Source organism: Alternaria triticimaculans (genome assembly GCF_023758025.1).
Source record: "Alternaria triticimaculans strain BMP 0046 chromosome Unknown scaffold_2, whole genome shotgun sequence".
Taxonomy (NCBI): Eukaryota; Fungi; Ascomycota; class Dothideomycetes; order Pleosporales; family Pleosporaceae; genus Alternaria; species Alternaria triticimaculans.
In genome coordinates, this window is record NW_026055959.1 from 1960413 (window position 1) to 1979187 (window position 18775).

At 53.0% G+C, this 18775-nt stretch overlaps 7 protein-coding genes across 7 annotated transcripts; 4 read left to right on the forward strand and 3 right to left on the reverse strand.

Annotated features, from left to right (window-relative positions):
* Nucleotides 1-676: 676 nt before the first annotated feature.
* J4E78_002311 (uncharacterized protein) lies at nucleotides 677-1786 on the reverse strand (the record flags this gene model as incomplete). Its single annotated transcript, XM_049362958.1, has 1 exon — nucleotides 677-1786. One exon carries the CDS (start codon nucleotides 1784-1786, stop codon nucleotides 677-679), a length of 1110 nt encoding a protein of 369 aa, XP_049225550.1.
* A 1126-nt stretch (nucleotides 1787-2912) lies between these two features.
* On the forward strand, nucleotides 2913-4156 carry J4E78_002312 (uncharacterized protein; the record flags this gene model as incomplete). Its single annotated transcript, XM_049362959.1, has 4 exons — nucleotides 2913-2995; nucleotides 3116-3500; nucleotides 3557-4021; nucleotides 4070-4156. The coding sequence occupies 4 exons, from the start codon at nucleotides 2913-2915 to the stop codon at nucleotides 4154-4156; spliced, it is 1020 nt and encodes a 339-aa protein (XP_049225551.1).
* Nucleotides 4157-5183: 1027 nt separating this feature from the next.
* Nucleotides 5184-6312, reverse strand: J4E78_002313 (uncharacterized protein; the record flags this gene model as incomplete). The annotated part of the gene is made up of 3 exons (XM_049362960.1): nucleotides 5184-5545; nucleotides 5597-6147; nucleotides 6209-6312. 3 exons carry the CDS (start codon nucleotides 6310-6312, stop codon nucleotides 5184-5186), a joined length of 1017 nt encoding a protein of 338 aa, XP_049225552.1.
* A 643-nt stretch (nucleotides 6313-6955) lies between these two features.
* Nucleotides 6956-10355, forward strand: J4E78_002314 (uncharacterized protein; the record flags this gene model as incomplete). Its single annotated transcript, XM_049362961.1, has 5 exons — nucleotides 6956-7003; nucleotides 7080-7939; nucleotides 7993-8224; nucleotides 8272-8585; nucleotides 8636-10355. 5 exons carry the CDS (start codon nucleotides 6956-6958, stop codon nucleotides 10353-10355), a joined length of 3174 nt encoding a protein of 1057 aa, XP_049225553.1.
* A 684-nt stretch (nucleotides 10356-11039) lies between these two features.
* Nucleotides 11040-12789, forward strand: J4E78_002315 (uncharacterized protein; the record flags this gene model as incomplete). Its single annotated transcript, XM_049362962.1, has 8 exons — nucleotides 11040-11200; nucleotides 11260-11336; nucleotides 11412-11454; nucleotides 11505-11574; nucleotides 11622-11681; nucleotides 11729-12071; nucleotides 12123-12388; nucleotides 12436-12789. 8 exons carry the CDS (start codon nucleotides 11040-11042, stop codon nucleotides 12787-12789), a joined length of 1374 nt encoding a protein of 457 aa, XP_049225554.1.
* Nucleotides 12790-14224: 1435 nt separating this feature from the next.
* Nucleotides 14225-16690, reverse strand: J4E78_002316 (uncharacterized protein; the record flags this gene model as incomplete). The annotated part of the gene is made up of 2 exons (XM_049362963.1): nucleotides 14225-16515; nucleotides 16576-16690. 2 exons carry the CDS (start codon nucleotides 16688-16690, stop codon nucleotides 14225-14227), a joined length of 2406 nt encoding a protein of 801 aa, XP_049225555.1.
* Nucleotides 16691-17303: 613 nt separating this feature from the next.
* On the forward strand, nucleotides 17304-18743 carry ATG4 (Cysteine protease atg4; the record flags this gene model as incomplete). The annotated part of the gene is made up of 2 exons (XM_049362964.1): nucleotides 17304-18220; nucleotides 18278-18743. The coding sequence occupies 2 exons, from the start codon at nucleotides 17304-17306 to the stop codon at nucleotides 18741-18743; spliced, it is 1383 nt and encodes a 460-aa protein (XP_049225556.1).
* Nucleotides 18744-18775: the final 32 nt, after the last annotated feature.

Genomic DNA, 18775 nt, shown 5'->3' on the forward strand with positions numbered 1-18775 from the left:
TGATAAGGAACGCGGAGAAAAAGATGAGAAGTATACCATTTGCTATATTGAGCGAATTGTCACTTATTACATGGTTGTATATAATTCGCTCCTCTTTTTGGTTGTTGTTGGTTAATCTTGAAAGCTGCAAGCGGCTGAAGACACATGTTCAACGTCTACGATATCCCATAGAATTCTTAATGATGCAATTCGAATACCAAATGTCCGCATCCCCAACATCCCATGCCGATCTAACTGTCCAGACTTGCCGATTCCAAGATCAGCCTAATTAGCCTGGCTCCCTCAGATTTCAGGCAGCCGTTGATCCCAAGTACCAGTATCACGCCACTGTCGTTCATGCGTCCAAGCCACTCAAACACTTCGAAACCCTGCGTGCCGCATCGCGAGATGAACCGCTCCTCGCCACGGGTAACGGCAATGCTCGGACTCCGCGGGATCTACACTTGTTACCGAGCGATGGGGTTGGGTGGTCCTTGTCAGGACGCGGTGGCCATGGGTGGGCCGCGGACAATGTGACGCAAATTCGGGAGAGGAGACGGTGGTCAAGCTTTTGGTGTCTCGGGAGCCAAGAGCTTGGTGTCGGAGCATGTGAATGATTGCAAATAAGATGATCGATGGAGGGTGAACACTATAGTTTGCTTACGATGAATTGGTCATCGTGATACTTTGGTGCATTCTACATTCCTTTTTTCCATCCCTTCGCTGACCAATCGTTGATCTCTACCAATCCTCCTATCTCCCTCACTCCGGGCTTGATGCCCTCGCCGACACTGGTATCATGGGCTCCAATGACCCACACGTTGTCTTTGCGCGAATATTCTCTCGTGCGAAGCATTGTATCCACTGCCTGTTCTGGGTCGGCGTGCATGCCTGACTTCGCATATGGTGGTCTCGCAGTGCGCTTGGGCTCTTTGAGAACGTCAAGGTGGTGGTAACAGTCACCAGCGAGCAGTACAAACGTACTCTCTTTGTCATTCGAGCTCGATGTTGTTCGCACTAGCATCATTTGATGGCCCGGAGAATGTCCTGGCGCGTCCACGATGTATGCTGAGCCGTCACCGAAGACGTCATATGCGCGATCAAACGCACCGAGACCAATCCATTCAGGCTTCTTTAGATCGACAGCAGCGTACTTTCCCTTTACCAAGCCTTCCATGACCTGACCTGCCCTCTTATCTCCTGCTTCTCTCAAAACATCGTCTGGTACATAGCTCTCTACAATCTTTCTGCTCCCATCAACTGGCAAAGTCTCGCTAAGCGTAGGAGCCTTCTCATCAACCGGATAACCAGGTCTCGCATATGTGCAGCAAGTTGGTCCAACCCACAACTCCGCCTCCTCAAACCCGGCTTTGGCTCCATCGCCGACATGATCAAAGTGCATGTGCGAGAAGATAACAGCCTTGACTTTCTCGGGCTGTTGATCAGGTGATCCATGCTCTTGCAGTATCTCGGCTGGAGACTTCGGTTCGCACTTGAAGTTTGGTAGAGCGCCTTCCACGAGAAGAGGCGGAAGGTTCTCCAGATCTTTTCGCATGCCTAGGTCGAAAATGTACTTATTCCCGGTGGCTGTGTGCTCGATGAGGAACACGTAATCTGGAGCATAGAACGACTTGCGTTTTCCATTCTCGTCTTTAGAGTCGTTCGGGTCTTGCGGCTTGTCCGGACCGGGAAGCAAGACCATGTCTGTAGGGATGTGTATGCCGCCGGCCTGAATGAGGAGGACTTTGCATGTTGCGGCGGATGACGGTATGGAATGCCATGGTAATTGATTTGATGACTCGAGCATGATTGTGCTAGATAAAGTTTGCTATCGGGATGGAAGTGTGCTGTTGAAATGGGTACGTTTGAACAGACTGTATAGTTACTGGCCTTAGTATGACATGCCCTCGTATCGATGACGTCAATCACATCCATTTCCACTATTGTACCGTGTATTGCGTACAAGCCCGCTCAGATTCCAGCTGAAGCTTGAGAGTGGCAAGCTATAACCTATATCTCGTAAGCATACATGCGAAAGTATCCTGCTTGATTGCTGCATTTCGAGATCATGTCGGCGCCCGCGCACACATCCATCTTGTGGTGAGGTTCGAATCAAACTCGCGTGAGCGCCGACTTGTCTTGCTCTTCGGAAGATTGTATCGTCTTGTATGCTGGAACTTTTACACCTAGGCATTCCCATCACAGAATGACGGAAGGGCGACCCGAGAGGGTTTGGAAGGGCCTTTCACCGAATGCGGACTAGAGTGACGCGCTAGTCACGCGAGCAATCACCTGGGCAGACGCGTCTACCAGCTTCCTCTCATCTTCTCTTAGCACTCTTCTTCCCAGCTCATCTCGTACCGAAACGCAGCCGTTCACGGCAGCAGGTCCTTCGAGGTCATCTGAGGCATACGAATCCACTCGGTGGAAGTTGATCACTCGCACTAACCATGACAAACTCATCCCCTCAGCCTACAGCAGCTTCGCCTAATCCGCATAAGCCTCAACAAGTGCTGGAGGATTTCACAGAAGTCCCGACTCGAGGTTCCCAGCAGGTCCCCGTTCTGACACCAGCACTGCGATCTTCAGATCCCTACGCTCTACAATGGTTGCCCTCTCGTCCGCCAACTCCACCACAACCGACATCAGCACCTGTGCAAGGACTGCATTGTCCCCAGGCAGTCCCGTTTCAGCAACTTACCCTTGATGGTCTGAATAACGATGTTCTTGCCATCGTTATAGACTACATTCACGAGGAATCCACAATGCAGGTCTGCCACTGGAACTGGAATATCGGGCGCAAGGAACCGAAGACGGGCTTTGGCTTTCGTGCTAAAGGCACTTCGCTTTTCTGCCTGTCACTAGTGAGCAAGAGAATGCGAGCAATCTCTATTCCCAAGCTTTTCGCGCATGTTTTCCGTTGCGCCTCTTCCATGGGCGCCCTCAATCGACGCTTGAGAGATTTGGAAGGCAATCCGCTTATTCCATCCCTTCCTGAGGTTCTACCAGCCATCAAGTATGTATGGGTCTGTATTATGGATAGTTTGGGCATTCGGGTCGTTTCTATGCTAATCTCATAAATCCAAAGGGCTTGTGATATAGTCACCACGTCGAGAGGCAAGACAACATTCTGCAGGACTCGACTTGCCAAGGCTCTTCCGAAGATGGTGTCTCTCGTTGAGCTGTCCATTACACATCGTAAGGACGTCGATATATCCGGCCTACGAGCGACCTTCCAGCGCCATGAAGTTACTCTTCCCACGGTCCTACGTCTACGCATTCTGTCACATGGCGACTGGTCATTCCTGGTGGAGGCCTGTCCTAACACCGAAACACTGGCTCTTGAGTACAACCTTGGTCACGATGGTCTGATGGAGACGGTAGCAACTCTCAAGAGATTGAAACTTGTCGAAATTTGCTGTGACGCGTGGCAACTGGAAGACATACAACGCTTGCACCAGTATTTACCAGATCTCCAGAGCTTGGTCTTGAGAGGTGCAATTGGCCATGAACAGATCAGTGTACGAGCGCATAGTGCTACTCGTTGTAACGTTTTTTCATGTTAATTTATACTTAGAGTTTCGCAACCGCTTTCGGCTTGTTTCAGAGGCTCACCAATCTCTCCATTACTGCCAGGCAAGAGATCACCGATGAAGATGAGGAAGAGCAGTTCTCCGATGACGATTCAGGAGATGGCAGCGCCGTTGGGGATATGTATTGGGAACATGAGCTCGACGAAGAGCAAAGTTTCGTAGCTAGGAGTTTCTTCGAACACTGCCATGTACTCGAAACGCTGTCCCTGGTGCGCGTTGGCGAGACCACGCCGTGGTACCCCGTACGTGGAAACGATGGAGCTCTCGAGTCGGTTTACTCTCCACAAATGGACCGCCAGGCGTGGAATGATACCTACATGCTGGAAAGACAGGAACACGATGACGAGGGCTTCCCTAGGCTCTTCACCTTTCGCCGACAAACCGAGTACGATGAAAGCTGGGATAATCCTAGTTATGAGGATCAGAGTCGTGAGGCCACGGAGCACAGGGTAAGTGGAACCATTCTGTAAAGTCGAAATACATTTAACATATATCAGCTTAAGGAGCGAGACAGGTACTATGCTATCAAGCAGGAGGCTCTCGGGCTGGGCCTGTGGGAAGGAGACTCTAGATGGCATGGTTAACTCACGTACCGTCGCGTACATCGGCATACATGGATATGTCATTACTTGGCAGCCGGCTGAAAGATACTTGCCAACCCGCATAGAGATCTTTGTAGATTATATGACACTGCGATAAGCATCGCTACTTACCTTTCTATCAACGTGATCGATAACTTTTTCACGTACCCTCAATCGGCTCACTCCATCTTCCCCTACAAGACTGTGCACTTTTTCCTCGCCTTACACTCATCACACTCGCCGCCCTCCTCCTCTTGATATACCACCTCCAAGTTCTCCAAAAGGTCCGGGCATCGCGCACCTCTACGATTAGAATCCTGGCACCCATTCAACGTAGTGTCCTCATGTGTTGGCCACTATTTCGAAGTCAGTGTATGTCTTGTATGCATTTCGTATACCTCAGATCTTACCTCAGCGTATGGGTCTGATTGATTAGCATCCTCTTTGGCAGTTGGGCGTTGGCGGCCTGGTTTGTGGATAGGAGAAACATGGCCGCATGCGTACTTTGTAGGTCGGAGATAGCACATCTGTAGTTACGGATGCTGTGGATTTGCAAGAGGTGGTAGGAGTAAAGTATTGGAGCTACAGCGATATCAATGAGTTGTGAGTCAAATGTGCGTGATCACCTGGGCAGTGTTCCTAATTGTTGATGGACCTGAGAAGCAAGAAGCGCTAAAACGAAGACCGGTGTGATATAGTGGCACAGTAACGGAGAATTAGCGTGGCGTTCTAGTTAAGGTTTTCTTTGCGTGAATGGACATTGTTGCTCGGATCTCTTCACAGCCTCCGCACGGCGCCTCCGCTAGCGTGGCCGCAACGATGGTCATGACACATCACCAGCACAGTGTACACAATGGTAGAAATTCAAGAATGCTTACAAGACAGACTATGTGTATAACCGCGATAACAATCAATGCCAAACGCCAGATTGAAATCAACACAACGCTCGGCCAATCCGCCTCCGTAACCAAGTATAAAGTCGAATATATACACTTGAGATGAAGGTAAGGATATGCCAGCAAGCCAAGGCCTACTTGGCCAGTATCGGTGCTGCCTTACCGGCCTTTTCTGCCGCAATATTCGCCAGCTTCTGGAGCTTCTCGGCGCGTACTTGGCGGAAGTATCGGAATAGCAAGATGAAGGAAAGCTCGATGCGCTCCTTGGTCATCATGAGGAAACCCTGGACGAGCAGACCCTTGAGAATCTGGGGTCCGATGCCCTTGAATAGCGCCGCCGGGCCTTCGTGTTGTATGATGTACTGCATGACTTCGGTGAAGGACTTGAAAGGCTTTCCGTTCCTGGCTGGTGGAGGTTTCGATTGAAGACCGACTTTCGCGACGATGAGCGGCTGGGTTGCGATTGTGGCAAGCGTCTTGGACATGGCTCCGATGACTGACAGATGTTAGTATCTTTCCTTGACTTATGGTCGTGGTCGTGGCTTACGGAACGCCTCGAGAGGCTTCAGCGTCTTCTTTCCTGGGTACATGACTTCCCGTAATCGCTGGTACGCTCCGTATGTGATTGATGGGTTGATGACGAGCACCAGACTCGCCCTGAGTCCTCGCCAAAGCCCCGTCCAGCCGTCATCGCCGTTGACCACGTCCATAGCCGTAGCGATCATGCCCTTGCGCTCCGCCTTGCTCATGGTCTGTTGCCTCGTCGTCACGACTGCGACCGGGATTGTGAAAAGCTGGGCGAGCGCTCCCGCAAGCGCTCCGAGGGAGAGTTCGACCGGCGTGCTCGGTGACGTTTGAAGCGTGCGGTTCGCCATGTAGAGGCTGCGTACCACGGTATACCAGTAGAAATAGGCGAAGTTGGTCGATGCTACGCCGAGCAGAGAGCCTCCTATGCCGGCGTATAGTCCAGAAAGACCCTCCTGCGCAAAGACCTTCTGCAACGCGTCGATGGCGCCATCGTAGTGTTCGTGGTCGGCGGGATTGGGGTCGTTGGACGTAGGCGAGCGCTTAACCTGGACCTGTAGTCGCGTCTTGATCCTGAGGTTGTGTTAGTATCTTTGCGTTCTGCCCAAAAAGGCTCGGGGAATTTGCGACGTACAAATCTAGGGGGTAGACAAGGGTGTTTGCGATGACGGCACCAGCGGCGCCTGCGACAGCATTACCCCATGGTGGAAGAGTTTCTACCTTTGACTGGCCGGCCATAGTGGTAGTCGAGCACAGTTGCTGAGGCTTGGCGAAGTGTTGCGACTGCGGAGTGTGTGACGGGCGGAGGATATGGTGTGGAATCAGCGACTAATTCGGACTATCTCATCATGACAGTAATAATCTGAAGACTGGAGATAGCAGCATCGGAAGTTAGAAAAAGCGGGCAGGGGACGTTCATGGTGCCCGCAACGCGATAGCGCTGTCGCATGCATGGCTGACCTCTCCCGAGGTCCTAGAGGCCGAGGTTCAGGTTCGGATGACGACACACCCTGCTCCCTTGGACCTTCCTTCACCGCAGCCGCTGTCGATCACTTCGGTGAAAGTGAGCAAGCCGTGCCTGGCTGGATATGCCTCTCACGTGGAAGGAGACGTCTAGATTCGTCAATTATGCGCTGGAACTGGCTGTTCCTGCTGCAACTGGCAGTCGCGACGGCCGTTTGGCAGGAACGTGCGTCGCGCTAAAGACTCCGCCCCAGATCACAACATCACAACACCAAAGCACCATCACAGCTTCTTAGTGCGCCTTGACTCCACTCACCCATAGTCAGTCGCATCGCTATGGCACAACGCAAGTAGCTTCGTCGTCGCTGCTAGTATTGGTCAAATTTCTCTTACCGTGTCCTGTCTCAAGCCATTTACGATGGCTGACCGGGCCACTGAGATTGAGGCTTACAAGGCGGCCGCAAGCGTATGTGATACAGACAACTAACTTCTCGCTGCAACATCAAGTCCCGCGTTGTAGTCCCAACTAATCAAGCTACCAGGACTATCGCTCGCGGGTTGACAAAGCCACTACCAAGGATGAAGCATTCAGTCTTGCAATCAGCGTGGCCGAGAACCTCATGGAGGCGATCCAACTATCGTCAAACCCAGACGAAAGGAAGGAGCTCAAGGCGCAATGCAGCGAGATGTTGACTCGTGCCGATCGCATCAAGGCCGATGACACATGGACACCTCTAGTCAAACCCCAGTCCTCCAACTCCAGAGATGAGCGAGTAGGTCAATGGGCCAAGGAGGTCGCCGGGACTGCAACCCCAGGTACAACCTTTGAAGACTCGACTTCGCGTTCAAACACGTCCCGCTGGGCTCTTTCTTCGACTACAGGACCTATCGACGGTCCAGCAACTTCAGGTAAATCATCAGCTTTTTCGTTCTCAGCATTCGTTCATCAGTCAGATCTCTCTTCAGCCGTTCCTTCTTTCCAGCAAGATGCGCGCCGAGATCTAATGCCGCTTATTGATCTTTCGGATGACGCCTTTCCAATCGATGTACCAAGTGCAGTCACTGATGCGTCACACGAAGATAGCTCAAACGCCAAAATTGACCGTGACAACCATCCGAAGAACGGACACGAGTTCGTGTTGAATTCATCTGCAGTGCCACAGCCCTCTAGCGCAGAGTCCCAGTCTGGAGTACCCGGGTCGCAAACAGCAGCTCTAACCCCCTCAACCGCACCTCATTCTCAGATACACAGGCTACGAGAGCCGATTTCAAGCAGGAAACTACCCACAAAAGAAAGCATCATCTTGTTGAAAGCCTCGACAGTTAATGGCTTCAAGTTTCCACCTTGGGACAAGACTCCATCTGCAGATGAATTCGTGTCGGAAGGCGAGGCTGCCTACACGTACGTTACCTGATGGTCATACTGGGGTTGTTCAGACATACTGACAGCGACAGGGATACGCGAGATCTTAGTCTGTCTTCATACCAACAGCAGTTCTTTCTCGGTTGGCTGCGTGCCAAAGAAGCTGTGCCGCCACCCTCGCAGTTCCCCAACGGTAGGGCTGGTATCGGGCCCTTGATGTCTAGCACGAGGCCTCTCGATCTTGTACAGGATGCAGCTTCAGATTGCTCGGTGGTCACAAGCTTATGCGCTGGTATTGCTCGCTCAGAACGCGGTCACGATCAGGTTTGCCATCCTCGGAAGTTCTGCAGTCTCGGTACTAACCGTGGCAGATGCTCACGAACAAGATATATCCATATGACAGGCACCTTGGAAAGCCGTTGACCTCGTCTAATGGCAAGTACATCGTACGACTCAACTTCAACGGCTGTTGGAGAAAGGTGGTTATCGACGATCGACTACCTGTCTCAAAGACACATCGTCTGCTTCATGTTTTCGACCGCCGTAATCCAGCCCTCTTATGGCCAGCACTACTTGAGAAAGCATACCTGAAAGTTCGCGGCGGTTACGATTTCCCTGGAAGCAACTCGTGCAGTGATCTCTGGACCTTGACGGGCTGGATACCAGAACAGGTCTTCTTGCAAGAGTAAGTTGTTTCTTCTCTAATCCCATAGCTGACCATACTAACTCTTATAGGGCCGATACGGTTCCAGATCAGATATGGAAGCGCATACACAACGCCTTCCTGTACGGCGATGTTCTGGTCACAGCAGGTACTGGCAAGATGTCGACCAGGCAGGAGCGTGAACTTGGTCTCGAGGGCCAACACAGTTACGTCGTGCTGGATATGAGAGAGACAGAGCATGATCGACTGTTGCTCGTCAAGAATCCATGGGTCGAAGGCAAAGGCTGGCGCGGCCCTCGCCCTTCGGCTGTGACGACCATGGATCCGCCTGCGTCTACATCCAGTCGTAGTTCTAACTACAGCCTTGAGAGTTATCACAGGGATAGCGTCCCCACTCAGGATCGGCCGCATCCAACGACATTCTGGATTGGATTGGAGCAGGTCATACAACACTTCGAGAGCCTGTATCTCAATTGGAACCCTGGTCTTTTCCGCTATCGACAAGACATTCATTTTGAGTGGAACATAGAGTCATCGTCACCAGGCGGTTGCATTGTCAAACATCCACAATTCGCCTTTACGTCCAAAGGTGCCGGACCTGTATGGTTCCTCCTTAGTCGCCATTTCCGAGACGTACCAGCAGTCACCAAAGAGGAGTCAGATGCGTTCAACGACGGAAGCATTCGTTCCGACACTCAGGTCAACACCCACGGGGATGCACCGAAGGGATACATGAGCATATACATTTGCAACGGCGAGGGAGAACGCCTATACATGAAGGACACATACCTGGAATCGAGCGACTACGTTACTACACCGCAGTGTCTTCTTCGCAGTGACGCGGATGCCAACTCGACATACACAGTGGTGATTGATCAAGACGACTTACCTCCATCACTGTACACTTTCTCCTTGTTTGCGTTTGCGAACTTTCCGATTACACTGGAACAGGCGGCGCAGCGGTACCCGTCGCAAAAGACTGAGGAAGGTGCATGGACAAGGCAGACGGCCGGTGGTGGTACAGACTCATCGAAATATTTCGACAATCCTCAGTATTCGCTCACTGTCCGCGAGCGTAGCTCGCTGGCCATCTTACTCACCAGCACGAACCATGAACATCCCCTACACGTCAAACTTGCTCTAGGATACGGAAAGAGGTTATATCGCTTGCAGAGTCGCGATGTGCTAGCAGACTCGGGTGACCATCGCAGTGGATGTGTTCTCGCAGAGATCAAAGACCTTCAACCAGGCTCCTACACGATCATTTGCTCCTTGTTTGAAGCTGGTCTGACTGGTGACTACCAACTCCGAGTTGACAGCACAAGCGAGGTGCTGTTGAAGCAAGTGCCGCGCGACGGGGCGGGATTGCTCTCGATGAAGCTCGCTCCGGCGTGCTTTGGTGCCAGCATACACAAAGTTGCTGCCCCATTATGGCCTAGGCGCTTGGCGTCATACACTATCATTGCCAGATTCTCGAAAGCAACGAGCCCTCGCGCTGTCGATTTGGGCAAGTTAGCGCGCAGTCCATTCCGGTTGAGTGTTGAGATGGGTCGAGGCCCGGAGCGCAAGTTCATCATCGCAAGTGAGCAAGGAGAGTACTCTGACACTGCTACGGTTCGGTCCGAGAGCGTCAACATCGACCCGAAGCTCGGGATGCAAGGCGAACTATGGCTCGTTCTTGATAGGCTGTCAGGCTCTGGGGGACCGGTAGAGGAATGGTACGATGTGGAAATCTACACCGACACGCCCAAGGCCTGCGAGATTGGCGTATGGCGGGAATGGGATGATTGATGACTTTACGATAGCGCAGGGTACGATGGACGGCGTTTAGGGGTGGCCGACGGTCATTTGCACTGTCGATCAAATCGATCACGCATTAGCCTGCACGACTGGAGCTTTGGCGTCGTTGTGTGCATTTATTGGAAGCGAGAACGTCAGGCTGCACCATCACGCTTGAGTTGATGAATTTGCGTCTCAGCAAAATAGATCATGAGTTCTCTTACACATCTCATGCGGTTCCACGTGTGTGAAGTGGGCTATTTGTAGTTGTGAAACCTGGTAGGGGGGAGAGTCGGGTGGCGAGACTGCACCCAATCAAGCGATGCACGATCTGTTATGCATGTCCCTATTGCGCGTTTCGACCTTGCAGCAGACGCGCATCTTGGGATTAGAGGTACGATAACGGCACGCTAAGCAGAAGAACAGCAGCCCCTGCAACTTGAGATAACCACCCAACTTACATGTGCATGCTGTTTTCCACCTGCTACTGTTCCCCTTCTCTCTCCACTACCCCGCTGCGACCAGGTTGAAGGCTATCGGCTGCGCTACGTCAGAGCTCCGGCGCGTGCCAAGGGAACCCGAAAAGCGCACCGCCTCAACACCTGACGACATCATCGATCGTTACCTAGATATAGCTTCGCGCCTCTATCTCCACTTGCTATTACTCTCTTGAGTAAAACCTATATCCCAGCAACCATGGCGGACCTTGCGCCAGAGAAGGCCCAACCGGGCTCTGCAACCACGTCCGCCCTCAACTCGCGGGACAATTCGCGGGCTGCCACACCGTCAAGCGCTGCCGTGGAGAAGGCTCCGGATGACAGCTCCAAGTTCAAGACCTTCCTGGGCATTTTGAGGAGGTAACGTAGCACCATCCGGTCACAGCAGACGCGCGAAAGCTAACTCCGTCCTTCTCCAGGTTTATTGGCGTCTCCGACCTCGCTGCTGTCCGCTTCTCCCTCCCCGCACAACTCCTCGAACCAAGGCCAAACTTGGGTACGTTATATGAATATAGAACTGCGATGGCTAGCCTCGCAAGCTGCTGTAGCCGGACTATCATCTGACCAAGAGCAGAGTACTGGCACTACTTGGACAGGCCCGACACATTCATCAGGTTAGAATAAGCCAGATGCACACTGCAGAAGTGGTTACTGACCTCCACAGTATCGGAGATTCGGATGATGATCTGGGGCGCATGCTGGGGTGCTTGCGCTTCTGGTTCACCAAGGACCTGGTATGAGGCACGCCTCGGCGAGGAAGGCATAGCTAATGCTGGAACAGAAATACGTCAAGGGCAAGCCTTGCAAGCCCTACAACTCTACTTTGGGCGAGTTCTTCAGGGTACGCTTCCGTCGGAAACTACACGAGCTGGTTACTGACTCTCGCAGTGCAACTGGAAGATCGAAGACACCCACCCCACCCTCAAGACCCCCAACTCGGCTCCCTCGAGCGCCTCCAACAGCGTCAAAGGCGATGGCAAGACCGTCACCGTCTCCTACCTCACCGAGCAAACCTCCCACCACCCTCCTGTCTCCGCCTTCTATGTCGACTGTCCCGAGAAGGGCATCAGTGCGCGCGGTTATGATCAACTGAGCGCCAAGTTCACAGGTACAAGTGTACGAGTGGTGGCTGGAGCGCACAACCTGGGTATCTTCATCACCCTGAAGAACCGAGGCAATGAGGAGTACCAACTCACTCACCCAGCCGCCTACCTTGGGGGTATTCTGCGAGGTAGGCTATGAGAGCATATAAGTACCGTAACGGTGCTGACCTTTTCTACAGGCTCCCTCAATGTCTCTGTCGCGGACAGCTGCTTCGTTACCTGCCCAAAGACCGGACTGAAGGTCATCCTAGAATACCAGGAGGAAGGCTGGCTCGGCCGATCACAAAACAAGGTCTTGGGTGTCATCTTCAAATACGACCCCAACAACGATTCGATTACCAAGATCAAGGATGTCGCGGAGAAGGACGTCCTCGCGCGGATAGAGGGCAACTGGCAGGACAAGGTCTACTATACCCTTGGCAGCAAGCCATTTGCTAAGGTTGCTGTAAGTACACTGAGCGGCGGTCTGGATCACAACCTAACATCAAGCAGGAGAAGAACCTCATCATCGACCTCAACCCGCTTGACCCCGTAGCCAAGATCGTCCCACCGCTCGAGCAGCAGCTTCCCAACGAGTCCCTCAAGTTTTGGGACGGCGTCACGAATGCCATAGTAGGCAAGCAATATGGACTGGCGACGAACCTCAAGACTGAAATAGAAGAGAAGCAACGGCAGAAGGCTGCAGAGCGAAAGGCGGCGGAGAAAGAGTGGAAGCCACGATTTTTCACCGGCGCAGTCACACCTGTCGGTAGGCCAGACCTCACCAAGGACGGCGAGGAAGCGCTTAAGGGCCTGCACGCAGAGAACTATCAACTGCCACCAAACGAGGAATACGCCGCGTTTTGATCGAATCCGCTCGTTTCGCATACTTACCTTGGGAAGAGATTGCAGAACCCGGACGAACCAGTACAATAGGACCTTCACTACGATATCCATTACATCTTGACACTTTGGGGAACATGACACCCTCATTTGGCATCATTTACAACTTCGGCACGCGTTTTGTTGGTTAAGAATGGGAGCATGGCTAGTTCGGCGTTCCGTACATAACATTTGGGGACTTACACACATGGTGTCTGTGTCTTTTCTGTCACGATTATCTTACGAATAGATCTCTCAGACTGCTTGCCTTGTTAGAGGCTTTCTGTCGGTTGACGCCCTTCAGTGGGAGCTTTGACTCATCGAACGATTATCCAAATGCGCCTACTTTATTTCCATGCAACAACTTGAGCAAGCTATCGCGACCAGTTTGAAGAGAGTGTAGAAGACTAGGTGGCAGGTGGAATGTGACCCACGTGCGAGGGTGTGTATGTAGTCTCCGAGGTGCATTAAACCCTTGTTGTTTGGACAGTCTGGTCTGGATGTAGACTCCAGAATGGTGTTTTAGCTGGAGTTGATGAGACACGAGTTGAGAGTCGGCCTCTAGATTGCTGAGTAGATGGGATTGAACAATGGCTTATTCCACTTTTCAGCTCCCTTGTATTGATGGGGTCCCACCACAAGTCAGTCAAGTTCATCGAGCTGGCTAGATCGCTGCCTCGTATGCATATCATGGATATCAACATATTTAGGCGCATTTATCCCGCGATTTCTCAGGTCCTAGCGAGACATGATGTAGAAGAGATACTGTTACGTGTTATGGAAAGGCAAAAAGTACGCGTTGTGCTGTGTTGGGATTTTTCGATTGGTTTGGTGAAACATTTTGTTGCGAAGAAATCCATCCCCAAGAACCCATTCTTCGTGTTCGTACCTACAATGGCGATATACATCACCAGAGCAATATACGTAACAGTCACTGGGTTCATCACATTACGCGGTTCAATTCATGCGTTCTAGTATTTTGTTGTATTTTTTTTGTACGATTTTGATATGGTTTTGATGCCTACCCCAGCGATGTCGCGACAGGGTCATGAGTCGAAGAGACATACTTGAGCGGCCTGAAGAAAAAAAGTATCGCAAGCTCCAAATCACAGCTGCATGATGAGCCGCCGCGGTGGATCTGCAGGCGACGATGGAGAATCTAAACAACGCCGCCGATGTCCGCCGCGCAATGCAATGCCATCGCCTTTTGTAAACGTGCTATAATCGGTAACCCATCGTACGCCACAAACTTCGCCAGTACTACTATACACAAGGATATACACAAGGTACTACATGCCATATCAAACGCAACCAGTGGTGCGCATGTGAGTGTGGTTGAGCAGGACGTCGTAAAACGCCACCTCGTAAACGTCCGGGAAAAGCAACGTCCTGAAGCGATGTCGTGATACAAACAGCGCGATCACTGCAAACCAGCCTTATTGGTCTTGACAGTGTGGGGAATAGGCTTAAGGATGCCCTTGTTGTCGCCAGCACCTAGAGCTTCACCGTTGGACCATCCCATTTTCATCATCAAGGCATGACCCTTGCTCTCAGGACCGAGCTCTGGCGCATTCGCACCGACAGTCTCGCCATCTTTGTAGCCCAGTTGAGGACGGGTGCGCGCACCACCTTGCTTGTGTTTGACGGTGGAAAACTTGCCTGGACGGCCGCCACCACCACCCTCAGAGTAAAGAGGACCTTTGAGGCGTTTCTGGAAACCCTTCTTCGCAATCGCAATATCGAATTCGTCGTCCGTGTAGGTGCGGGTACGGTTGGTCTTGGACAGGATGGTGAACCTGTCCATACCACTTCCCCGAGAACGCGAGTTCAGGTTGAAGAATGAAGCAGCTTGGTGGACGGTGGCGCGGCGATAAGCCTCCATGGGTGGGAGAGACAATGTCTGCATATCGCCTAGCAAGAACTCACGAAGCTCTTCGACAATGTCTTCCATATCGAGGCCACCCTGGTACTTGACCTTGAGGTTGGGGCCCTTGCCCTTGCGACCTAACAAGCCTTGTTGACGCAACTCTTCGCGCTCGGCCTTCTTCAGACGCTTCTTGGCTCTGTCATTCGCCCACGCGCTTTGCAACTGCTCGTTCAGATCTGAATCATCCAACTCTGGCGGTGGCTGACCACGTCGACCCTTCTTTTTGGGTTTAAGCGATGGGCGCTCAGTGTCCATGATGTCAAAGCCGCCATATGGATCCATCTCCAGGGCCGCGGCCATAGCAGAAGCGGAGGGGAAAGTAGGTTCTCTCTTGCCCCGGCCGCGTCCCTTTCCCTTTTTGTTGGACCTGCCGTAACCGCCATATGAGTAGTTCTTAGATGGGCCCGATCCACCAAAATATTCATCGCCACCATAGAGCATCACTTCGTCGCCACCCAGACCAAGCTCTTCTTGCTTCTGCAAGACCTTTGCGATGGTCTCATCGTCCCAGTCTTCAGCTTCTTCATCTTCATCGTCCTCATCCTCGGAGTCGTCCTCGGAGTCGCTGCTGGAGAGCATTTGCTGCTCACGCTCGTGAGCTTCTGCCTCAAACGCTTTGATCAGTAGCTTCTCGTCACCAGACTTGAGGTGTGTAGGTGAGATCCAGCGAGCTTCGTCGATTATCGAGTCTTCGTATACGCAGAGATATTGGAGGCCACTCTTGCGCATGCGTTTTGATAGAATCCGAACGACTTTGTCCGCGACGTCTGATGCGGTGTCCATGTCGTCGAAATCCTGCAGCATATCTGAGTCCCACTCCTCAGTGCCATCGCCTGCATCTTCGTAGCCACCATCTTCGCTTCCAGAAGCTGACTCCCAGTCATTGTGACTGCCCGCATCCAGATCCATCTCACGACGTGCGAAGCCAGACGAAGCCATCATATCTTCGGTAAGACCAAACTCCTCCATGTTCTGCATGTAGTCATCTACCGCGGCGTCGCGAGGGTTTACCTCGCCGCGCAGATAGGCGTCCATGTCAGGGCGGGCATTGCCAGGCAACCATCCGACATTTGGTTTGCTCCGGTGTTGCCACTCGGTAGTTGTGCCTTCCCATGCGGGTCTGCCTCCTCTTCGCTTTGAGAACTGGTTTTGATCAACGTCATCGGCATCTGAGTCCACCTCTACCTCCAGCTGAGATGTAGCGTTGCCTCGAATGCTGAGCTCAACCGATACTGGAAGCTTGGCTGTCGATGCCACGGATGCATTGTCGGTAGTAGAGGCAGCGGTGAGCTCGGGTGTCTGAACAGATGGCGTCTCTGTTGAAGGAGTCGGCTGTGATGGTCGCGCCGTCGCATGTGCGGATGATGTGGGTGGCGGCTTCGCAGTAGAGGTGGCTTTGGGTGCCTGTTGAGAGGACGAGGTGGCGGCAGGCGCAGCTGGTGGCTGGTTTCCACGGCCTCTGAATAGCACTTCGTCGGCGCTCGAAGACGAAGCCTCAGAAGGCGCGGGCGAGGGACTGCGAATGGCCATGTGTGCCATTGCTGACGTGTTGTCGGGGGTGGAGGAGGGCGAGGATGGTGTAATGGATTCAGCGCTGGATTCAGATGAGACGTGGGCCGTCTCTGCGTCGGGCGTGAGTTTCTTCAGCGTGCCTTCGAGGTGGCCGGCGCTTATGAACTCGATGGGCATGTGTCGCAATTTCTTGCCAGCTTCAAACGCAGCGGTGCGGTGACTTGACATCCACTTCGCCTCGTCTTTGAGGGAGAACTTGGAGGCGGTCGCGGCTGTGACGGTCAATACAGCCCAATCTCAATGTGGCGATTGGGGAAAGAGCGCAAACGTACTCTCCTCATGTACTGGCCATGATTGGTATGAGTGGCGTTTGGACTGCGCGCGCTGCGGTGTGCCCTTGGCCGAGCCGCCTTTGGCCTTGCTCTTGCCCTTTTTGCCCTTCGACATAGCAAAAGCGGTGCGACAAGCTTTTTGCGGTGAAAACGAAGGAAATAAGAAAAGAACGGTGTTGGGGAGGGTTTGGAGATGATGCGCTCTTCGATGTCTCGAAGGGTCGCGAGTGGCGCGGGGCTAGCAATGATGCGCAGGGTTAGCTTAGCGGAGCTTATGACGATGGAGCCGCTGGTTATCGCTCTCTGGAGATGCGTGGACAGTGCACCAGCAGCTTCTGAGCATGGAAGTCATGGTAGAGTGAATGAATAGATTGCGCTTGAATCGCGGTGATGTATACATGGGTTGCGCATACTCCAGCCAACGCATCCCAGGAACGTGATTGCCACGCAGTGACACAGCCAGGTGATAGCACCGCAGGCCCCTCCCCCGCGGAACCTGGGTTCGTAGAGCCGCATCTGACCCTCTGCAGCTGGCTGCACCAACCCACGAAGCTCCACATCGTGTTGCTCCTTTACATCAACCCACCGTCTGGTATCGTGGGTATGTGCAAATAGTTGTGGCAAGTACGAACGCGTGCAGTCAGCTCTAGGCAACCTCATCTCGGCACCTCCGCATCACCTCCGCATCCATCGTCGCCCTGGCCACAACACCTTCTGTTGCAGCCATCATGCATGACTTCGAGCGCGTCAGCCGCAACATCGTCCGCACCTTCTACGACCCCCCTCCTACAAACGACTCTAACGACCCCATATGGCTGCTAGGCCAGCGTTACGACCCCCGGCCGCCGCCGTCCAAGCCTACGCCCACTGATTCCCCATCTGCCGGGACGCCTGCGCCCACGCCTCTGTCCGAACGCAACGAAGACGAAAGCTGGATAAGAACTAGCATCGAAGAGTCCGAACGCAAGGAAGCTCCAAATGGCGAGGATCCAGCACAATACGGCAACTGGCCCTCTGCCTTCCTCGATGATTTCGAGTCGCGCATCTGGATGACCTATCGGTCTGGCTTCGCACCGATCCAGAAGAGTCAGGACCCAAAGGCAACGAGCGCTATGAGTTTCCGCGTGCGCATGCAGAACCTCGCCTCGCCTGGGTTCACGTCGGATACGGGCTTTGGCTGCATGATCAGGAGCGGGCAGTGCATACTCGCCAACGCGCTGCAGATGCTACGTCTTGGACGGGACTGGAGATACCAAGAGAAGCCTGATGTGCCTGAGCACCATGAAATACTCTCGCTCTTTGCCGACGACCCGAAAGCGCCCTTCTCTATCCACCGCTTCGTCGAGCACGGCGCTGCTGTGTGTGGAAAGTACCCTGGCGAGTGGTTCGGTCCCTCAGCCGCAGCACGGTGCATACAGGATCTAGTGCACAAGTACAAGGAAGCTGGACTGAGAGTATACGTATCCGGTGACGGCGCCGACGTGTATGAAGATAAGCTGAAGCAAATCGCCGTGGAAGACGACGGAGAATGGCGACCTACGCTGATCCTCGTCGGCACAAGGTTGGGCATCGACAAGATCACTCCAGTGTACTGGGAGGCGCTGAAGGCGAGCCTGCAGATGAAGCAGAGTATTGGTATTGCAGGGTGAGGCGCAACAAGTGTCTGTCATACTTCGAGACGAGTTATACTAACTGTTTACAGTGGCCGCCCTTCAGCATCACATTACTTCGTAGCTACGCAGGCGAATAACTTCTTCTACCTTGATCCCCACAGCACGCGCCCACTCTTACCCTACCGCTCTCCTTCGTCATCCACTGAAGAGCAGGAAACAACTACTCCTTCTACACTAGAAGCTTCAGCAACGTCCACCTCGTCATCCACAACCATCGTCCCTTCGTCAAACTCATCCTCTTACTCCGCCGAAGAACTCGCGTCTTGCCATACGCGCCGCATCCGCCGTCTCCAGATCCGCGAGATGGACCCCTCCATGCTCCTCGCTTTCCTGATAACGTCACAAGAGGACTACGATAACTGGAAAGAAGGCGTTCGCAGCGTGCAAGGCAAGAGCGTGGTGCACGTGCAGGACAAAGAGCCAGCGCCGCGGGGACAAGAAAGAGAGGGTGCTATTGACGAAGTCGAGAGTTGGGACGAGGATGGCTTGCAATAGGCAACTGCCTTCTTGATTGTTATGGCGTTTTC